This window comes from Numida meleagris, chromosome 3 (assembly GCF_002078875.1).
Source record: "Numida meleagris isolate 19003 breed g44 Domestic line chromosome 3, NumMel1.0, whole genome shotgun sequence".
In the NCBI taxonomy this organism is placed as follows: domain Eukaryota; kingdom Metazoa; phylum Chordata; class Aves; order Galliformes; family Numididae; genus Numida; species Numida meleagris.
The window spans coordinates 108,690,168-108,707,028 of record NC_034411.1 but is presented as its reverse complement, the minus strand read 5'-3'; the positions used below and the strand labels follow the sequence as shown (position 1 = coordinate 108,707,028).

At 45.1% G+C, this 16,861-nt stretch overlaps 1 protein-coding gene across 1 annotated transcript in view; it reads right to left on the bottom strand.

Moving 5' to 3' along the window:
• PKHD1 (PKHD1, fibrocystin/polyductin) overlaps positions 1-16,861 on the bottom strand; it is a 252,324-nt gene that overhangs the window by 219,901 nt on the left and 15,562 nt on the right. Inside the window, exons 8-22 of the mRNA XM_021392027.1 lie at positions 16,464-16,586; positions 13,680-13,744; positions 12,789-12,828; positions 12,368-12,438; positions 11,564-11,665; positions 11,028-11,123; positions 10,272-10,407; positions 9,321-9,435; positions 8,512-8,787; positions 7,460-7,549; positions 6,876-6,969; positions 4,884-5,026; positions 4,662-4,792; positions 3,056-3,240; positions 2,546-2,684 (exon numbers count right to left, since the gene is read on the bottom strand). Coding sequence (XP_021247702.1) covers positions 2,546-2,684; positions 3,056-3,240; positions 4,662-4,792; positions 4,884-5,026; positions 6,876-6,969; positions 7,460-7,549; positions 8,512-8,787; positions 9,321-9,435; positions 10,272-10,407; positions 11,028-11,123; positions 11,564-11,665; positions 12,368-12,438; positions 12,789-12,828; positions 13,680-13,744; positions 16,464-16,586 — 1,806 coding nt within the window. The remainder of the gene's footprint in view (positions 1-2,545; positions 2,685-3,055; positions 3,241-4,661; positions 4,793-4,883; positions 5,027-6,875; positions 6,970-7,459; positions 7,550-8,511; positions 8,788-9,320; positions 9,436-10,271; positions 10,408-11,027; positions 11,124-11,563; positions 11,666-12,367; positions 12,439-12,788; positions 12,829-13,679; positions 13,745-16,463; positions 16,587-16,861) is intronic.

Here is a 16,861-nt window from a genome sequence, read left to right as displayed (position 1 = left end):
GCAGCAAGACGGCGAAGGCCCCAGAAATAGCAGCAAGACGGCGAAGGCCCCAGAAATAGCAGCAAGACGGCGAAGGCCCCAGAAATAGCAGCAAGTCCTTTTTATTGTGTTTTACACACACCTTATATATCCTTCACTTGTAAGTAGTAAATCCACTCACGGTTAATTACCCTTAAGTTCTTCACAACAACGTAGATAACAAACAAAGGGTTGCTTAACTGTCCCAGAAGTGACCACATTAGCTGTGCATACTAAAGACGATTCTGTTGACACCTTAGCCCTGTCTCCAGAATCCGGAGGCCTCATAGAGATAAGATGTACCAGACTCAGTTGGGCTCTTTGTTGTTAAATCTCCCCCACAGATGAGAGGTACTATCATCAATTTATCTCTTAATCCTCTTTTTTGATAAGCTGAACACATTGAGCCTCCTACACCTTTCCCTCCAAGGCATTTTCCTCAGCTCCATAATCATGCTTATGGCTTTCTTTCCCAGTTCTTCTAAAGCTCTTTGACAAATGCACTCAGTGCTGCACGCAGTATTTTAGTACAAGCCTCATTAAGGCTGCATACAGAATTGAAAACATCCCTTCTCCCTTGATTGCACCTCTGCTTATACACAAACCTCAGACATCTCCCTTCATTCTCATCCTTGTCTTCACCATTGGTGGTTTGTGCCAAAATACCACACCTGACATTGGCAATTAAACACTGCTTTTCAAGGTGAGACCTTTAGAAGACCAACCCTTCTATGCTGCACTAGTTCACAGAATCACTGAGATTGGATTAGACCTCCAAGATCATCCAGTCCAACCATTCACCTATCACCATTATTTCCCCACCAAACCATGTCCCTCAGTACAACATTTAAATGTTTCTTGCATGCTTCCAAGGAGGAATGGCTTGGGTTGGAAGGGACCTCAAAGATCACCCAGTTCCAAGCCCTCTCTAAATTGACTTCTCTAAAACACCCAGGTCTGAACTGTGGTTTAACTGTTTTACCAAATGACCCCTTTGATTTGCCCTCTGCCAGACAACGGTCTGAACTGCTGCTAAGCAGATATCACATTGGGAAAACTCAAGAATAAACTAGATCATGTCAGTCATTTCCTTAACGCTGACAGGGACTGCGTTTCTGAACGCCAAGCAGTGAAGGATGAATTCATGGGAACCACAGATTTAATCAGGAAATACAAGTACTCCCTTCTGGGAACCAGATCTAACAACCTAGCATTCTTCAAGTCTTAACCACCTCTGAAAAGGGAATCTAGCAGTTTTCAGAGAGAACGCACAGTAAGAAACCAACTTAAGTTACAGCAGCCTGAGGTTCATGATCTGGAAGGAGGCCGCCCGTGGACACCTGAGAAAATCACTTTGGGGTGAATTAACTGAGCTGAACCAGCTGCTCACTATGGAAGGGTTAGAGGCTGCATTATTCCAGTCTCTGCCTTGCATTGGCCCTGGTCCCATCAGGTCTTTCCCAACTCAGCAGAATACAAGCCCTGTAAAAGTGGGATTCTTTGCCAGTTTGGCCCTTGAAAGTTGTTCTCCAATCTGTTTCACCTGTGCTTCTGCCTCAAATGTATTAGGGGCTCAGAGAACAGAAACTATCTCGGTAAACAAGGACACAAGGTGGGCTTCCATTGCTTAATGTGGCAACTGGTGTCAGAGTTACTGGGACGGGATGTCTTGATCTCCATGATCTGTTCCAGAAAAGCTACGGTTTCTGTCTAGCCCAATATCCTTGGTAGCCCATATTGACTTTAAGGACTACTACATATCTTTATGGCTACAGAAACGGTGAGGGGCCTGGAGCAACTCCCTCATGAGGGAAAGCTGAGAGCCCTGGGGCTGTTCAGGCTGGAGAAGAGAAGACTTGGAGGAATCTTCTCAATGCTTATAAATAAAGGGTATCACGTGGATGAGGCCAGGCTCTTTTTGGCGGTGCTCAGCAATAGGACAAGGGGCAATGGGCACGAACAGGAACTTCTTTACTGCGAGAGTGAGAACACTGGCAGAGGCTGTCCAGAAAGGCTGTGGAGCCTTCTTCTCTGGAAGTACTCAAAATCCACCTGGGCACTTTCCTGTGCAACCCAGGGAACTGCTTTAGTAGGGGGATGTGCTAGATGATCTCCAGGGGTCTCCTCCAATCCCCACGATTCTGTGATACCCCAGGGCACCTGGAATACCTTAGACTCTTATAGTGAGACAACTGAAATCCAAATGCATGATGGAACCTCAACACCAGAAACAGATACCTTCATTAAGATGCCTACAACACATGTTCAAGGTTGGTTCACCACTTAGGAGCTTGAAGACGTTGCAGACATCTTAGTAAAGTTACGTCTTCCATGCATTGTAGACATGTTAGTGAAGTTATCTGAACAGAGCCTGAACATAGATGCTTAGAGAAGAAAATGCCAAAGAGAGCACATGGATTTCTGAACTGGACCAGACTCCACAGCCTCTGAGATAAAAGACTCCAGACATACCTATGGGAATTTGTCAAGATGATGACAGGCTATGAGATAATCACATTGTCCCTACCTTAGGGAGAGAAGAGGGAGACTTGCACCACAGCCAGACACCAGCCAGGACACATTGTAAGTAGGAGAAGACCCCACCACAGTTACTGCTTCTATGATCCGCCCACCTAGCCGATGTGGTTCAGGATCCCTCCGAGAAACTGAAAGGAAAAGAACACAAGCATCCATAAGAGCCAGGAGAACAGATGGAAATAACTTAGCCATGATTACAATTTAGAGCTGGAAACGAATCTTGTTGGTTTTGCAAATAAATGTTTTCGTTTGAGCAAGAGTTTCATTTATAGAAATATCTTTTCAAATAAACCAAGAATGATGATGTTAGGCAATTACTTCTTGATTTTGTTTTTCCACAAAATAAAAAAATAATAAAGAAACTAAAAGGATTTGTGCCTACTATGAAACAGCCTTCCCCTTCAAAACAGTTTTAACTAGCTCCATCATGAAAGCTTTGTATCCAGGAACCTGGAAAGACCACAATATTCAAAAGGAAAGAATAAACGGATTCCTTCACCAGTCACAGCTCTGTCTGTGATGATGACTTCATCAAGGTAGAAGGACCCAGAGGTTTCCTTTTGCAGCTGGGTGCTCGGCAAGTCAATCTGATGTACAAAGACTGGGGTGTTGATGGGAAGGTCCTGGAGAAGTGCAGAGCGACTCACACACCCCATCCAGAGGTCAGTGCAGGTGAATGTCCATCTAGAAGACACCAAGGTGGTACAAGGTTGTTTTATTGCTGGGTAGTTATAATGAATTAATTTGCAGGTGAACTCAGATGCTGCTGCTATTACCTGCACACAACATCTGGCCACTCAACGAGTCTCTCTGGAAGACATGAAGCTTTAGATGTCTGCTTTGACATCCTCCTCAACAGAGGTCAACCTCAAGATTAGGCTCCTTGGGAATTCCAGACAACTGCACAAGGTCCCTAGTTCTTTCCATCATGTAGTAATGTCATATGAACCCCCCCACTCTTGCTTTCCAGAAGTACACACATAGACCACACTCAGCCTTACAGAACACTGAAAGAAATGGAAGGATCCAATTGATAAGTACAGCATGGCAAGCTGTAGGTAATCCAGGAGGCTCCTGGAATGTATCAAGGATAATTTCTTGAGCCAGGTAATAGACAGCCCCACCAGTGGGGATGCAATACCAGACCTGTTGCTCACCAACACCAGTGAACTGATCGGTGACATCAGGATTGAAGGCTGCACCAGGACGTGCTGGTCAAACTGGAGAGCAAGAAGAACATGCACAGGCAGCAGAAGCAGGAGAGATACCCTGAGAGGAGTACAGGGATGGTGCTTGGCTGTGTGGGGACAAGGTGAGGAAGACCAAGGCCTGACCCAAAGATGTGAGGGATGCCCATCCCTGCAGACACCCAAGGTCAGGCTGGACGGAGCTCTGAGCACTGATGGAGCTGTGGGTGTCCCCCATCATTGCAGGGAGTGGGACAGATGGCCTTTAAAAGTCTGTTCCAAGTCAAGCAATTCCGTGATTCTATGAAAGCTAGGATTCCAATTTTGCTTTCTGAAGTTCTTCAGATTGCTGGTTTGGGTTTCTTATTTTTTGACTGCTTGCTTGTTTTTTTTCCTCTCTGCTCCGAACTTTAAATTACCCATACTGTTTTCCACCTTTGGTGTTTCACACACACATATTCTAGCTGAAATACAGAAAATCAAGAACAACACCGACTTCCCAAGCTTTGCATACTAATGGCATCACAAGTTCCCTGGGGAAAAAAAAGGAACACTTCATCTTTGTCTCACTGGAGAAAATCCACTGAATGATGCCAGAGAACCCAAGAAGTTAACGTCTACAGAAAATTTCTGTTAACTTCTGCTAACTAGAGACAGATAAACTCTCCAGGCCACTGTGCACTGTTATGGTGAAATAGTTTCTAGAACAAGGAATTTGCAAATCTCCTCAGATAGTTCTCAAAAACAACAGAAGCATATTCCAGGTATGTTAGCACAGGGACATAGCATCTATCCATCAGTTTGCCCCATGTGACAGTTATCTTTTAGACAAACAAGAACTTGCTGCTCCCCATTTTCCTAGAACACCTTCTCACTATGGAAAACGTCATCTCTGTGCACTGTTAAGTGTCTGGATACCTCATGGGGTCAGTTCCACTGAAATCCCATTGGCAACTGAGGTTTCTTTCCACTGAACACAAGGAAAGGTTGGTGTAGGACACAGAGATATGAAGGATGTTGCTCACGTGGCCTTTATGTGCAAAACAAACCTGCAAAGAAAATGAAGAAAAATGTTTTCATGTAAACATAGCAGTGTTTATAATGACTGTTACCATTTACTCAGCAAGAGCAGCCGCTTACATGGGTGTATTCAGTAAGGTCATATCTTTGTAGAGCTGATGGGGAAGTTTTCACCAGCTGGCTTGGGCTGTGAGCACTGAACCTCCCACAGAATGGCTCTGTTCCATAGACAACGTGTTCTATGGTGACAGAGTTTTCTGCACCTGAAGGAAAAAAAAACAGGATGAGAGGCTTAAAAAGGATTCAGAACACAAGTCAAGTCAAAGTATTTACGGAAATGCCAGAAATAGAGGTCCAAAAGAATAGTTTCAAACAGTTCAACTCTTCAGTGTTCTGCCTAGATAAGTTATGAACATTCACAGGGCAGGTGCTCCCTAGTTTAGGGGTACTGAAGGCAGGACAGATCACTACATCCCTATTATGACCAGAAAAACCTTGTGGAAAATGCTATCATCTTTAGCCAGATAGAGTATGACGGACTTGAACCAACTTTCCCTTTCAGAAAACACCCAGGGTAAAGCTGGAGATTGATACATACAAAGCAATTGAGAATCTGCCTTAGCTTTTGAGATTTTTGTTCCATTGAGTTATCGATCTTGTTGCCAAAAAACTGCTAGGATTTCTCACTTCTAATATAGAAGAGGCTTTCTTCCTACAGTAGATACTGATAAATCATCTTTTCTGCCAAAAAGAAAAACAACCTGCCATTTGAAGTTAGTTAAAAATATAAATAAATAGAAAATAAAGGAGGTAGCTGTGGTTCTTTATATAATGAGTGCCTTAGCTGCTGGAATCTCTGCTGGCAGATGCATTGAAGGTAGTCCCACAGGAAAAAAAACGTGCTCATGAAACTCATTGAGTCAAAAATACTTCATAGAATCATAGAATCATTAAGGTTGGAAAAGATCTCAAAGATCATCTGGTCCAACCATCCACCTACCACCAATGCTGCCCACTAAACCATGTTCCTCAGTACAACATCTAAACATTCCTTGAACACCTCCTGGGACGGTGACTCCACCACCTCCCCATGCAGCCCATTCCGGTGTTGGACCACTCTTCCAGAGAGGAAATTTTCCCTAACATCCAGCCCGATCCTCCCCTGGCACAGCTCTTTTGTTGGCAAAATTGGAGCACTGAGATCACATAATCAGACTAAAGCCAACCAACTGATGTTTCTGTTTTTTTGCCTTAAGCATCATTCTCTCTCCAGTTTAATTAATTTCTTTCCTCCACTTAGATGAGGAAGTCACCAAATATACATATTACTGACTGGGTCCTGTTCTCTCTGTCTATGCTAACTACAAGGATGTATTGTGAGGTCTCTAGGCAATCATTGACTTCTTGGCATATTTTAGTGTATTTTATTGCTATCAGAGATATGAAAGAGTTCATTTCTGATGCATGTAATGCTTCAATGTTAGAAGAAAATTGTGCATCCTTTTTATTCATAGAATCATAGAATTAGCTAGGTTGGAAAAGACCTACAAGATCATCCAGTCCAACCATCACCTACCACCAATAACCCCACTAAACCATGTCTCTCAGCACAACATCTAAACATCTATTATTATTTATTTTTAAAACACTTGCCTGTATGTTAAGTGTAGCACAGATATTTTCAGTCTTTCAGTCATTGGGAAACACTGAAAGCAAAAGACTTATAATCAGGCTACAGCCTGAGCTGTCGCTTTGGGCTACTCCAGATCTGCCTCCCCAGCACACATTATGAAACATGAATAACTACACACGCCCGAAGACTTGCCTGTTTTGTCTGTACTCCTAATGCTTCCAACCACTGAAACATAACCTGCTCTGATCAGCTTCCTGCTGTATGATTGAGTTGTGGAAATACTGCAGAAAGACTCTCACTGACACACTGACCACGTTTGTAGTATTAGCTCTACGTACTATATCTCATTTGAATAAATACAAATAAATATGTGCATAGATCCAGTGAAAGTGCAAATTTACTGCCGTTGAATGTTTTGAGTACATTTATTTCAGAAAAAAACTCTCACAGCAAATACTGCTTATTGGTTGAATTACTACCTTCCTTCTCAAAGCCATCATGGAAGAGTATTTTAGCAGAAGTTGGCTCAATGTCACACCCAACTGAAAGAAGTTCCTCTATTGCTGTTTGCACCTTTAAAAACAAAAAGTGAGAAGCGGTCACAGTACGTTGGTGCCTGGCTCATTCCGGCAGAGCTTCCACACTATGTCACAGAATGGCTTGGGTTGGAAAGGACCCAAAGGATCAAATTCCAGCCCCCTGCCACACGCAGGGCCACCAACCTCCAGATCTAGCAGTAGACCAGGTTGCCCAGGGCTCCATCCAACCTGGCCTTGAACACCTCCAGGGTGGAGGCATCCGCAACCGCTCTGGGCAGCCTGTTCCAGCACCTCACCACTCTCTCTGTAAAGATCTTCCCCCTGACATCCAAGCTAAACCTTCCCTCCTTGAGCTTAAAACCATTCCCCATTGTCCTATCACTATCTACCCAAGTAAAAAGTTGATTCCAGTCCTGTCTGTAATCCCCTTTTTAATACTGGAAGGCTGCACTGCCTTTATTCAGCTCAATACTAACAGAGCCTAAACTTCCAGGTCTAAAAATCCTTTAGGGTGTGACACTTACCTGATGAGCAGTGGAATTTGTGTGGATCATCCTGCGGGGTGCATTGTTCCAGGAGATACTGAACCATCCTGTGCCAAACACAGTCAACATCTGCCGAGTGCAGAAGCAAACAAATAGATGAGAGCAGGTACAATTCTCATGAGACACAAAGAGTTCAACCTTGCTATGTGGGTTTTGTACCGAGGAGGAACTCAGAGCAAACATATTGCCCTTTCAAGCTTCTGTAACAGATTTAATAAAGAATCTCTTCATCTGCTCTTAAACTTGTGCTTGCTCTCCATGGTCTCTCCTGATACATGCCTGGGGCTCCTGTTCCCAAATTAACAGGAGCAAGAGGGATATATGACCTGCATGGACACACTTATAGCCACGGATGGTCTGGCTGCAGCTCCAAGGTTGCCCTGACAGCTGTGGATGCCCCATCCTTGGAGGTGCTCAAGGCCACGGATGGGGCCCTGGGCAGCCTGAGCTGGTGGGAGGCAAGCAGTCCACGGTAGTAGGGTTGGAACTCGATAATCTTTCATGTCCCTTTCAACCCAAGCCATTCTAGGATTCTACAACAACTTCGCACACCACTGAGCACTGAAAGCTGAAAGTTTCTAGCACCCAATTGCAATATAGAGCTGATCAGATAGTGAACACTTTGAGCATGCTGTTAACAAGTGGAAAAAAATAGAAACTATCCCAAACTTTTATGAATTAGCATCAAGGTAACGAGCAAGGTAAAACCAGAGGGGAATAAACACTGATTGCACTCTACATGAGCAAATTATAATGCACCATAAAAACATCCACCTGGCAATGAGAGTGAAAGCCACAAATGCTTCCAGCTCACGATGCTATTAATCAACTAAATCATCAGGCTAACAAAAAGTGGGAACACACTGCCACGTTTAAGTGACAAGATCTTGACCATTACAATATGCTACCATTCAAGTCCACCGAATCAGGGCCAGTCTACATTCCATGAAATTGCTGAGGTTAAAAGGGTCCTCTGAAGGTCATCCAGTCCAAAATCCCAGTCCAGTAGCAGCCAAGTACACAGCACTGACCTGCACTTCTGGAAGACATAAGGCACGAGCCCGAATTTCATGTCTCTCAATGTAGTAGTTGTTCACCACCAGGGGATTCAGCCACGTGTTGTGTATCTGGACTCCAACTCTCATCCCATTGCTGGGTGCCTTTCCATGATGCAGTGCTTCCAAGTAGTACCTCAGGCCAGCAGTTAGCTCAAACTTCTGGGATTTTGGCTGCCAACTCTCACTCCAGTTCTTCACCCACTTCCCAGACCATTCCAAATTGCCGGCAGGGAGAGAAGCTATTCTCACCTGTGTCCAGAGGAACCAAACCAGTGACGTTTTCACAACACCAAAATACAGTACCTTCAGCTCCAAAACCAGAGCTGTGCTTATAGCTGATAGCAGTGGGTTGATGGTTTAATATATTCTTTCCTACTCTACAGGAAAAAGCCATCTTCTCAAAGATCTTTGATTTAAGGCTCAATAACATAAACAAGACGATTCTTATGGCTGACCCTATATCCCCACTAACAATTCCTTGCATAGATTTTCATAGATGGCTTCAGTTCTCGAGCTTACATCCCTGAAACACAAGTGAAAATGTCTTCAGGAAAATACATCCGAAGACTTTAGAGACAACGGCATATGTTTCATGAGATGGATGGCTGATAGGGCCAATGTAAAATGTCAAATAACATCACACGAAGCGTCACTCTGCAACAGATGCATAATAGGGACCAACGAGTCAATGCATGGTGGGGAAATTCCCCACTTGAAATGACTTCATTTAAAGCCCATCCCTATCATGACTGCCTTATTTTTCTCTCCACTAAGAGTTATACCTTGTGTTGTGGGTCTTGGGATGAACTCAAGTACAGAGACGCCGGACCATCTGCCTGAATCCAGAAGGTGTAATTGTTGGTCTGAGGAGCCACAAAAAAGCCACGAAGCCTGGAGCTATGCAAAAGCAGAACCTCTGTAACATACACAAGAGTTACTGCAAAATCCCTGCCACCCAGCACCCAACCTCCACACGTAAACTGAGGAACAAGCTAAGGGCATGGAACAAAGTTATAACAGAGCACACTCAGATTTTAAGACTGAAAGAACTTCAGAATGATCAATTTTCACATTAAATGGTGTTGATGTTTCACAAAACTTTTTCAAAACGAAGCAATGCAATTCTGCGAGGACAAGCACAGCTCTGTTGCTGGCTACATCTTTTCTGTGCATTTCTTCTCAAGCAAAGTCTTATTGCTCAACAGGCAGGAAAAGGCTCAAAATCCCTCACCATCAACTGAGAAAAGTACAGTAGCGACAGAAAAAAATGGAAGTGTCCAGCACATTACATAGCTCTTCCAATGCACATCTCAAGAGGTACAGATAGAGGGCACCAACACAGCTCAAAGATCTTCATAAAATGAGAAAAATCTATGGCTGCAGCTGCCAACACGGGGTGTGGATGTGACCCTCTGCATCTGGCCAGATCTCCAACCCAAGGTAGCATCCAAGTAGAGTTACTTCTACCTCTACAGCAATTTCTTTCATGTTATTTCCGCACATCTAAGCCAGGCAGAACAGAAATACCAAGGAAAAGCAAAAAAGGGGAGGGAATACAGCACTTTGCTGAATACACTGAGCTTCAAAAGGACCTCAGAGCAGAGGATTTGCTTTGATTTATAGGAGCTATGCAGTCAGGCTCTGCTGCAAAGAGCTGTCAGGTGTTACTTCTACACCTCATGCTGCTAAAGGTGATTGCCACAGCTTCATCTCTTTTTAAGATCACCGAGTACCTGAAGGACTGCTTTGCTGCAGACAGAAATCTTGCTGGGGATTGGGCATTAGGTACAAACTGCCATCTATATCCAGGCCCTGCTTCTGTCAGATCAGAGGCGTCATCCCAAACTTCAAAGAGAAGCCCCCGATTTCCTACGGAGTTAAAACAGAAGCATTCTCAGCAGCAGCCAACAGAAATCCCAGAGCACACGCTAGAATCAGTGGTGTAAAGAGGCTAATTAATAACCAATTAATAAATTGGCTCCATTTGTGGGGTGCTTTTTTTTTATTCACAGTACGAGGTAGAATGTTGTTCCTACTTTAGGAAATATCATTCTGCCTTGAAATCCTCCATCAGCAAGAACAAAAATCTGCTGAGACCAACCTTCTTCCAACAAACCTAATATGACGGCTCTTGGAGCAAGAGGTACATTGACTGTGGATCAGTTTGGTAAGTCAAGTGTCATTATATGCACAGTAATTTCCTACTGCAACGATCTACCCAGGCAATGTCCCCAGAAGCCTCTACAGTAGCAGTAGTTCCCCCTTCTGTCCTCTAAACATCATCCATACTTTTTCCCCTTCATTTTCCCCAGTCCTGGGGCTGACTTTCCTCCCACCATAGGCCATCTGCAGGTAGCAGGCTGAGTTTTCAACTTTGCCTTTCCTTGCTACCAACCTAAGATGTTCTGGAAAATCAAGTTTCTTGATGACTTCTCCCCATTTCCACGTGCATTTGTCTGCTGGGACCTTTGATTATTTGAACACCGTACCTGGCTGGAGATCACCAAGCCTCCTGCTCCTGCCAACAGCTTCAGTGGTGCAGATGATTTGCCAGGGAGAGACATGCTTGACTTTACAGGGAACACCTGGCAGCAGGAAAAGGAGACAGATGTGCCATGTGAGAGTTGGAAACGCATGAGCTGCAGAACAATCACAGGACCATCACGACTGGAAAAGACCTCTAAGATCACCAAGTCCAACTCCAACCCACCCCTACCATGCCCAATGACCACGTCCCTCAGTGCCACATCTCCACAGTTCCTGAGCACCTCCAGTGATGGTGACACCACCTCCCCCTGGGCAGCCTGTACCAATAAACCCATCTTCATTTCCAAAAGACACCAACAATTTGTTAGAAGTCTATTTGTACTGTCAACCAAGAAAAACCATTCATTCCCGCAGCCCAAATAACTAGACCTTCCTTGATGTTGAGCACAACTCCCACACTATCACTGTGCATGAAGGCCAGTTGGCTTGAATGGGCTTTGTGTGTTTACAAAAACCTTTAGCTCATTGCTCCTGTTACCTGCAGCAGTGACTTGCACGGGCTCCTCAAAAAAATCCCCAGTAATAGTGAGGTCGGTTCCTCCCGCAAGACTTCCACCCGCTGGGAACACAGAGGCTATTTCTGCACGGGAAGGAAAAGAGGGATCTGGAAACAAGCACAGGAAAGATGAACCCCAGCTCTATTTCTGTCAAAGGCAGCAGTGCACTTGCACTCCTTCCAACTGGAAGAGGCTCCTGTGAATGAAACAGGCTTCACTGATCCTTCACTGCGATTTCGGCAGCCACTGAGATTACAGATCCAACATCCCTTACTCCAGATCCAACTCTTGGAGTGGCTGAACATCATCTTGTAGCTGGTGAACTACCCTATCTTAAGGCCTGCATTATAGTCTTGTACGGCCAGCATCGCATTCTTACCAAATAGTATGACTTAAAGGGGAAGGTGATATCAAGTTCCTTTAGATCCAATTCATCGAGTCTGCTGGTGCTCTGACAGGACAAGGAACAACATCCCAAACCTTGGCATGCTACTGTGCACTGGCTGACACTCAGATTAGGCTGTCCAAAAGAGGACTACAAATTCACCAGAGATACAGAACACAGCCCATGGCAGCACACCCAACCTCAGCACATAAAGCTGGTACAGCTGAAATTTGGGGCCCGCAGCTTTGTGTAATCAGCCCACCACAAAACTTACTGTACCAGCAGAGCTACATACTAAATTGAGGTCACACTGGGAAGAGCAGCAAGCAGAGATCTTTTCTTAGACAGTACTGGCACTGCAATGGGACAGTGCAAGCAGTGAGGTGGACCAGTACAATACCTGAATGCGTTTGGTACAAGAAAAGCTCCTGCTTGGCACTGATGAGCCAAGCTCCTTTGTCTATCACTGACCTGCAAGAGAGAGAGCTATGTTAGAGATCCCTGGCCGTTTCGGTCAGCACAGGCCTTCCTTTGGCAGGGTTGGACACTTTTATTCAAGCTGGACTTGGATTACTTCTGTTTTTGGGCACTGAAGCTGAAGTATTAGAATCACAAAGCAGAGATGCCTGGGGGGAGGAACATATTCCCTCTTCATCCCTAATCTGATGATCATCTTCCCAAACCAGCAAAACCTCACTTCTGGGTAACAAATCACAAGTTTTGATTAAATTTCATGCACTCGTCCTGGACTCAGAGATGTAGCTGTGTTCCCATATGAAACTACAGGGGAGAAAAAAAAAAAAAAACGATCTTTTACTCACTTTCCTTTGTTAAACACTGAGAAGCTGACATTGTGTGACCCTGGGGGAGAGAAAAGAAACACGCTTTATGGCAGAAACTGGGAAAGCTTTAGGAAGAGCACATCCTACCAGACCTCATCCAGACGTCCCGCTCCTGTTCTCTTCCTTACACTTTTCTTATAACACTACCATTCTGTTGATTTCAGCTGACCTACTCGCAATTTAGGGGGAAAGTTCTTCAAGGTGCACCATTAAGAGTCCAAAAAATCTCAGAAGTAAAAGCAAAAAAAAAAGAAATCCCAATAACTCCTTGAAACACTCCGCAACTCTTTAGTTGGCGCACCTCCATTACCGCTGCATCACCGCAGGAAAGTTTTAGGAGTAGGATTCAACTCACAACTCAAGACATCTAAATTCCTATTTCTGCACGTAACTGGTGTTGATTTCCTTGGCTCACGCACAGGTTTCAGGTACCACCTGAAATTCCCTGGGGGTAACAAAGAAATTGCTCAGGATTGACAGATGCGGCACAGGACCTACAGGAGATCCTTCTCTTCTAGTGGAGTGACTGGAGGCAATATTCGATCCCATTTCAACTGAATTGAATATCAACGTAGGAAGCTCAGAGCCTTAGATCATAAGTAGATACTGCACTGCATGGATCTGTTATTACATATCTGAAACTCCAAGCTGAAGCTCAGGGGAAGAACTCCTCTCAGATCCTGTGGATCCTGTCTGACCTCGCTTGACATGATAGGAAGGTGCAAATCTCCTTCAAGACCTCCATTATCTCTTAAACCCATCATGTGCAAGATGGAATAAAATAAAAAAGGAAAAAAATAACGGCTCCACTAGAACTGCAGGAATAGCAGAAATATGATCTCTCCCGCACGCCCCAACCCTCTCACCAACCTATGTGGTTCCCTTCCACCCGGCACTGCATGGTTCCCAGTCCATCTTCTATCTGAATGGAGTAGCTGTGGAGAAACAAAGGGCTTCGCTGAGCCTTGGGAGCAAAAGTCAAAACACAGTGAGAAGCATCTAATCAAAGATGTGAGCTTTCAAGTCTGAGTTAGTTATGCTCACTTCCCTTTAGAAACAAGGGAGAGAAGACAGTCAGTGGGGAGATGGGTTCTTCTCCCATCAGCAGTTCAGGACGATGCATCCCATCACTCTAACTTTATCCTTGTCTTGAGGTGATCCTGCTGGTGACTTGCAGAAGCCCCATTTTAAACATGAGCTGAGAGTAGACAAGCCTGGCTTCTAAACTTGAGAAGGGCAATTTAGACCTGTGCCTCTGGAAGGAGAGGACCTGCACAGGATGGAAGGAGCTGATTTCTGATCAGGAGGTCAGAGATAACTGGCAAGATGGGAAAGAGCTTTAAATAGGGAAACTGCTTTGAGAGGGCAGGGGGAAATCAGCGATGCTATGATCTGATCTGTGCAAATTTAAACAATAATTTGCCCAACCACATACAGAGCTGGTTGGCTAGATCTGTGGTTTTCATATTTTAAATCCATTCCTTATCAGCATCAGAAGGGATTTCCTGCTTGAGGAATGGAGACGGCACAGTTGGCACCATGCTGCAGAGAACACATGCAGGCTGCCCCCAGAACTGCTCTCCTAAGGGTAGGGGAAACTGTTCCTCTCCTCCGAGGCCCAGCCAGCACCTCCTCTGCTGCACTAAGGGCTGGATCCTCAAAAGGATTTGAGCGCCAAACTTCCAAGCCAATTCCAATGGGATTTTTGTAACGTGACCACATCACCCCTTTCTAGGCAATGGAAGAGTTGGAGGGCCAGACCCAGATCAGCACCAAATCCCTGATTTGGACAGCTGAGGACCTATCTTTAAAACACAGTCTGCACTGGAGATAGGCAGTAAATGAGCAATTCAAGACATACTTCCACACCTCCTCCCACTCTCAAAACTGAACTATACCAGCAGGACAGACTGTGGGCTTTTTTTTCCTAGGCAAAAGCTCCCAGAAAAGATAGCACTTTCTGATGGCTCTCTTAATTGCTCTGCATGCCCCCAGTCTGCGAGTAGGAATGAGAAGCAATTAAGCAAGCTGTACTGGTGCTATATCAACCTTTGGGAGCCATGGAACAACAAGTTCCATCATCAACAGAACAATTTGCATTTAAGTTCCCCTCCTGGGAGGCAGGAGGAATTTTACAACCCAATAAGAGGGCTCACTGAGAAGCCCTGGCACTGACTTCTGTAGGAGCAGGCTTTTTTCCTCATTTCCTTGTAGCAACAGACTTGCTTTTCCAAGGCTCACAGACACCAAGAGAAGCACATCATCAATCATAGACTAGAAAAATATGGGCTGAGTTGTAATTTGCTGTGTCACATTCACATCACAGTAGCATAGAAACACTGCCCAGTGACGATGAGCTTTGCACTCAGTGATGTCCTGTCGTTTGTTACCACTCCTATCTTGCTGGTAAAACACTGCAGATTAGTGCAGAGGGCAAGCAGAACAATATTGGCCCTTTCCTTAGCCCTTTTCCTGGCAGATGTGGTTGCTGAGCCACTCTCCATCATACTTGAGAAGTCACAGCTGCCAGGCAGATTCCCCAGTGACTGAAAAAGGGAAACATCACTCCCATTTATAAGAAAGGGAGAAAGACCTGGGGAACTACAGGCTCATGAGCCTCACGCCTGTGCTTGGGAAGATCATGGAGCAGATCCTCCTGGAAGACATGTTAAAGCACATGAAGGATGAGCAGGAGATCCAAGACAGCCAACATGGCTTCACCAAGGGAAGGTTGTGCCTGACCAGTCTGGTGGCCTTCTGTGATAGAGTGACAGCGTTGGTGGACAAAGGGAAGGCAACTGTTGTTGTCCACCTGGACTTGCGTGAGGCCTTTGAAATGGTCCTGCACCACATTCTTATCTCTAAATTGGAGAGCTACGGATTTGAAGGCTGGACTGTTTGAAGAATTGTTTGGATGGTCACAACCAGAGGGCTGTGGTCAATGGCTCTATGTCCAGGTGGAGGCCAGTCATGAGTGGCGTTCCTCAGGGGTCTATCTTGGGATCAGTGCTCTTCAACATCTATATCAAAGATACCAACAGTGGGATCGAGTGCGTCCTCAACACATTGGTGACGATGCCAAGCTGAGTAGTGCAGCTGACACAACAGAAGGGTGGAACGCCACCCAGAGGGACCTGGACAGTCTTGAAGAGTGGGCCCATGTGAACCTAATGAGGTTCAACAAGGCCAAGCACAAGGTTTTGCACTTGGGTAGGGGCAATCCTACATAGGCGTACAGATGGGCAAAGTACTCCTTGAGAGCAGCCCTGCAGAGAAGGAGTTGGGTGTCCTGATGGAAAAACAGCTGGGCATGAGGGAGCAGTGCGCACTCGCAGCCCAGAAGGCCAACAGTATCCTGGGCTGTGTCACTAGAGGGGGTAGGGAGGAGACTGTCCCACTCTACTCTGCCTACGTGAGGCCCCATCTGGAGCACTGTGTCCAGGCATGGGGCCTCAGTACAGGAAGGATGTGGAGCTGTTGGAGAGGGGCCAGAAGAGGGCCACAAAAACGCTCAGAAGGCTGGAGCTACAGAGAGCCAGCAGCCCTCACCCACTCTAGCTGACTGGTCAGCTCCTCACAGTCCTTCTTCACATTATGCCAAAACTGAGAGGTTTCCGGAAAAGCCAAGAAAATCTTGATGCACAAGATGTGCACCTTGTGTGCCTTGCACCAACACAAACCCAAGGTAGGTCAACAACTGACATGCTTCCAGCTTGCCCGTCAGCAAAAGAGCAGAGGCTGGTCCATCCATCTCCTTCTGCCACAAGAATAGCTGGTCTAGGGAAAAGAAAAAAGAAAGAAAGATGAGACTTACAGATGCTTCCCAGGTGAAATTGTGATTCTGTTAAAATCAGCAACCAGTATTTTCAAAAGGACCAGGAATTTTCCCTCACTTGTATACAGCTGTTATTAACCTAGACAACAGGACAAAGCCAACTTGGTTTTTTTTGTGTGCATATATATATATATCATTTGTGTGTATGTAGGTTGCTCCAAAAGTAACACCTTCTATTTATTTCCACGGAAACTATCATAGATACAAAGAATGTACT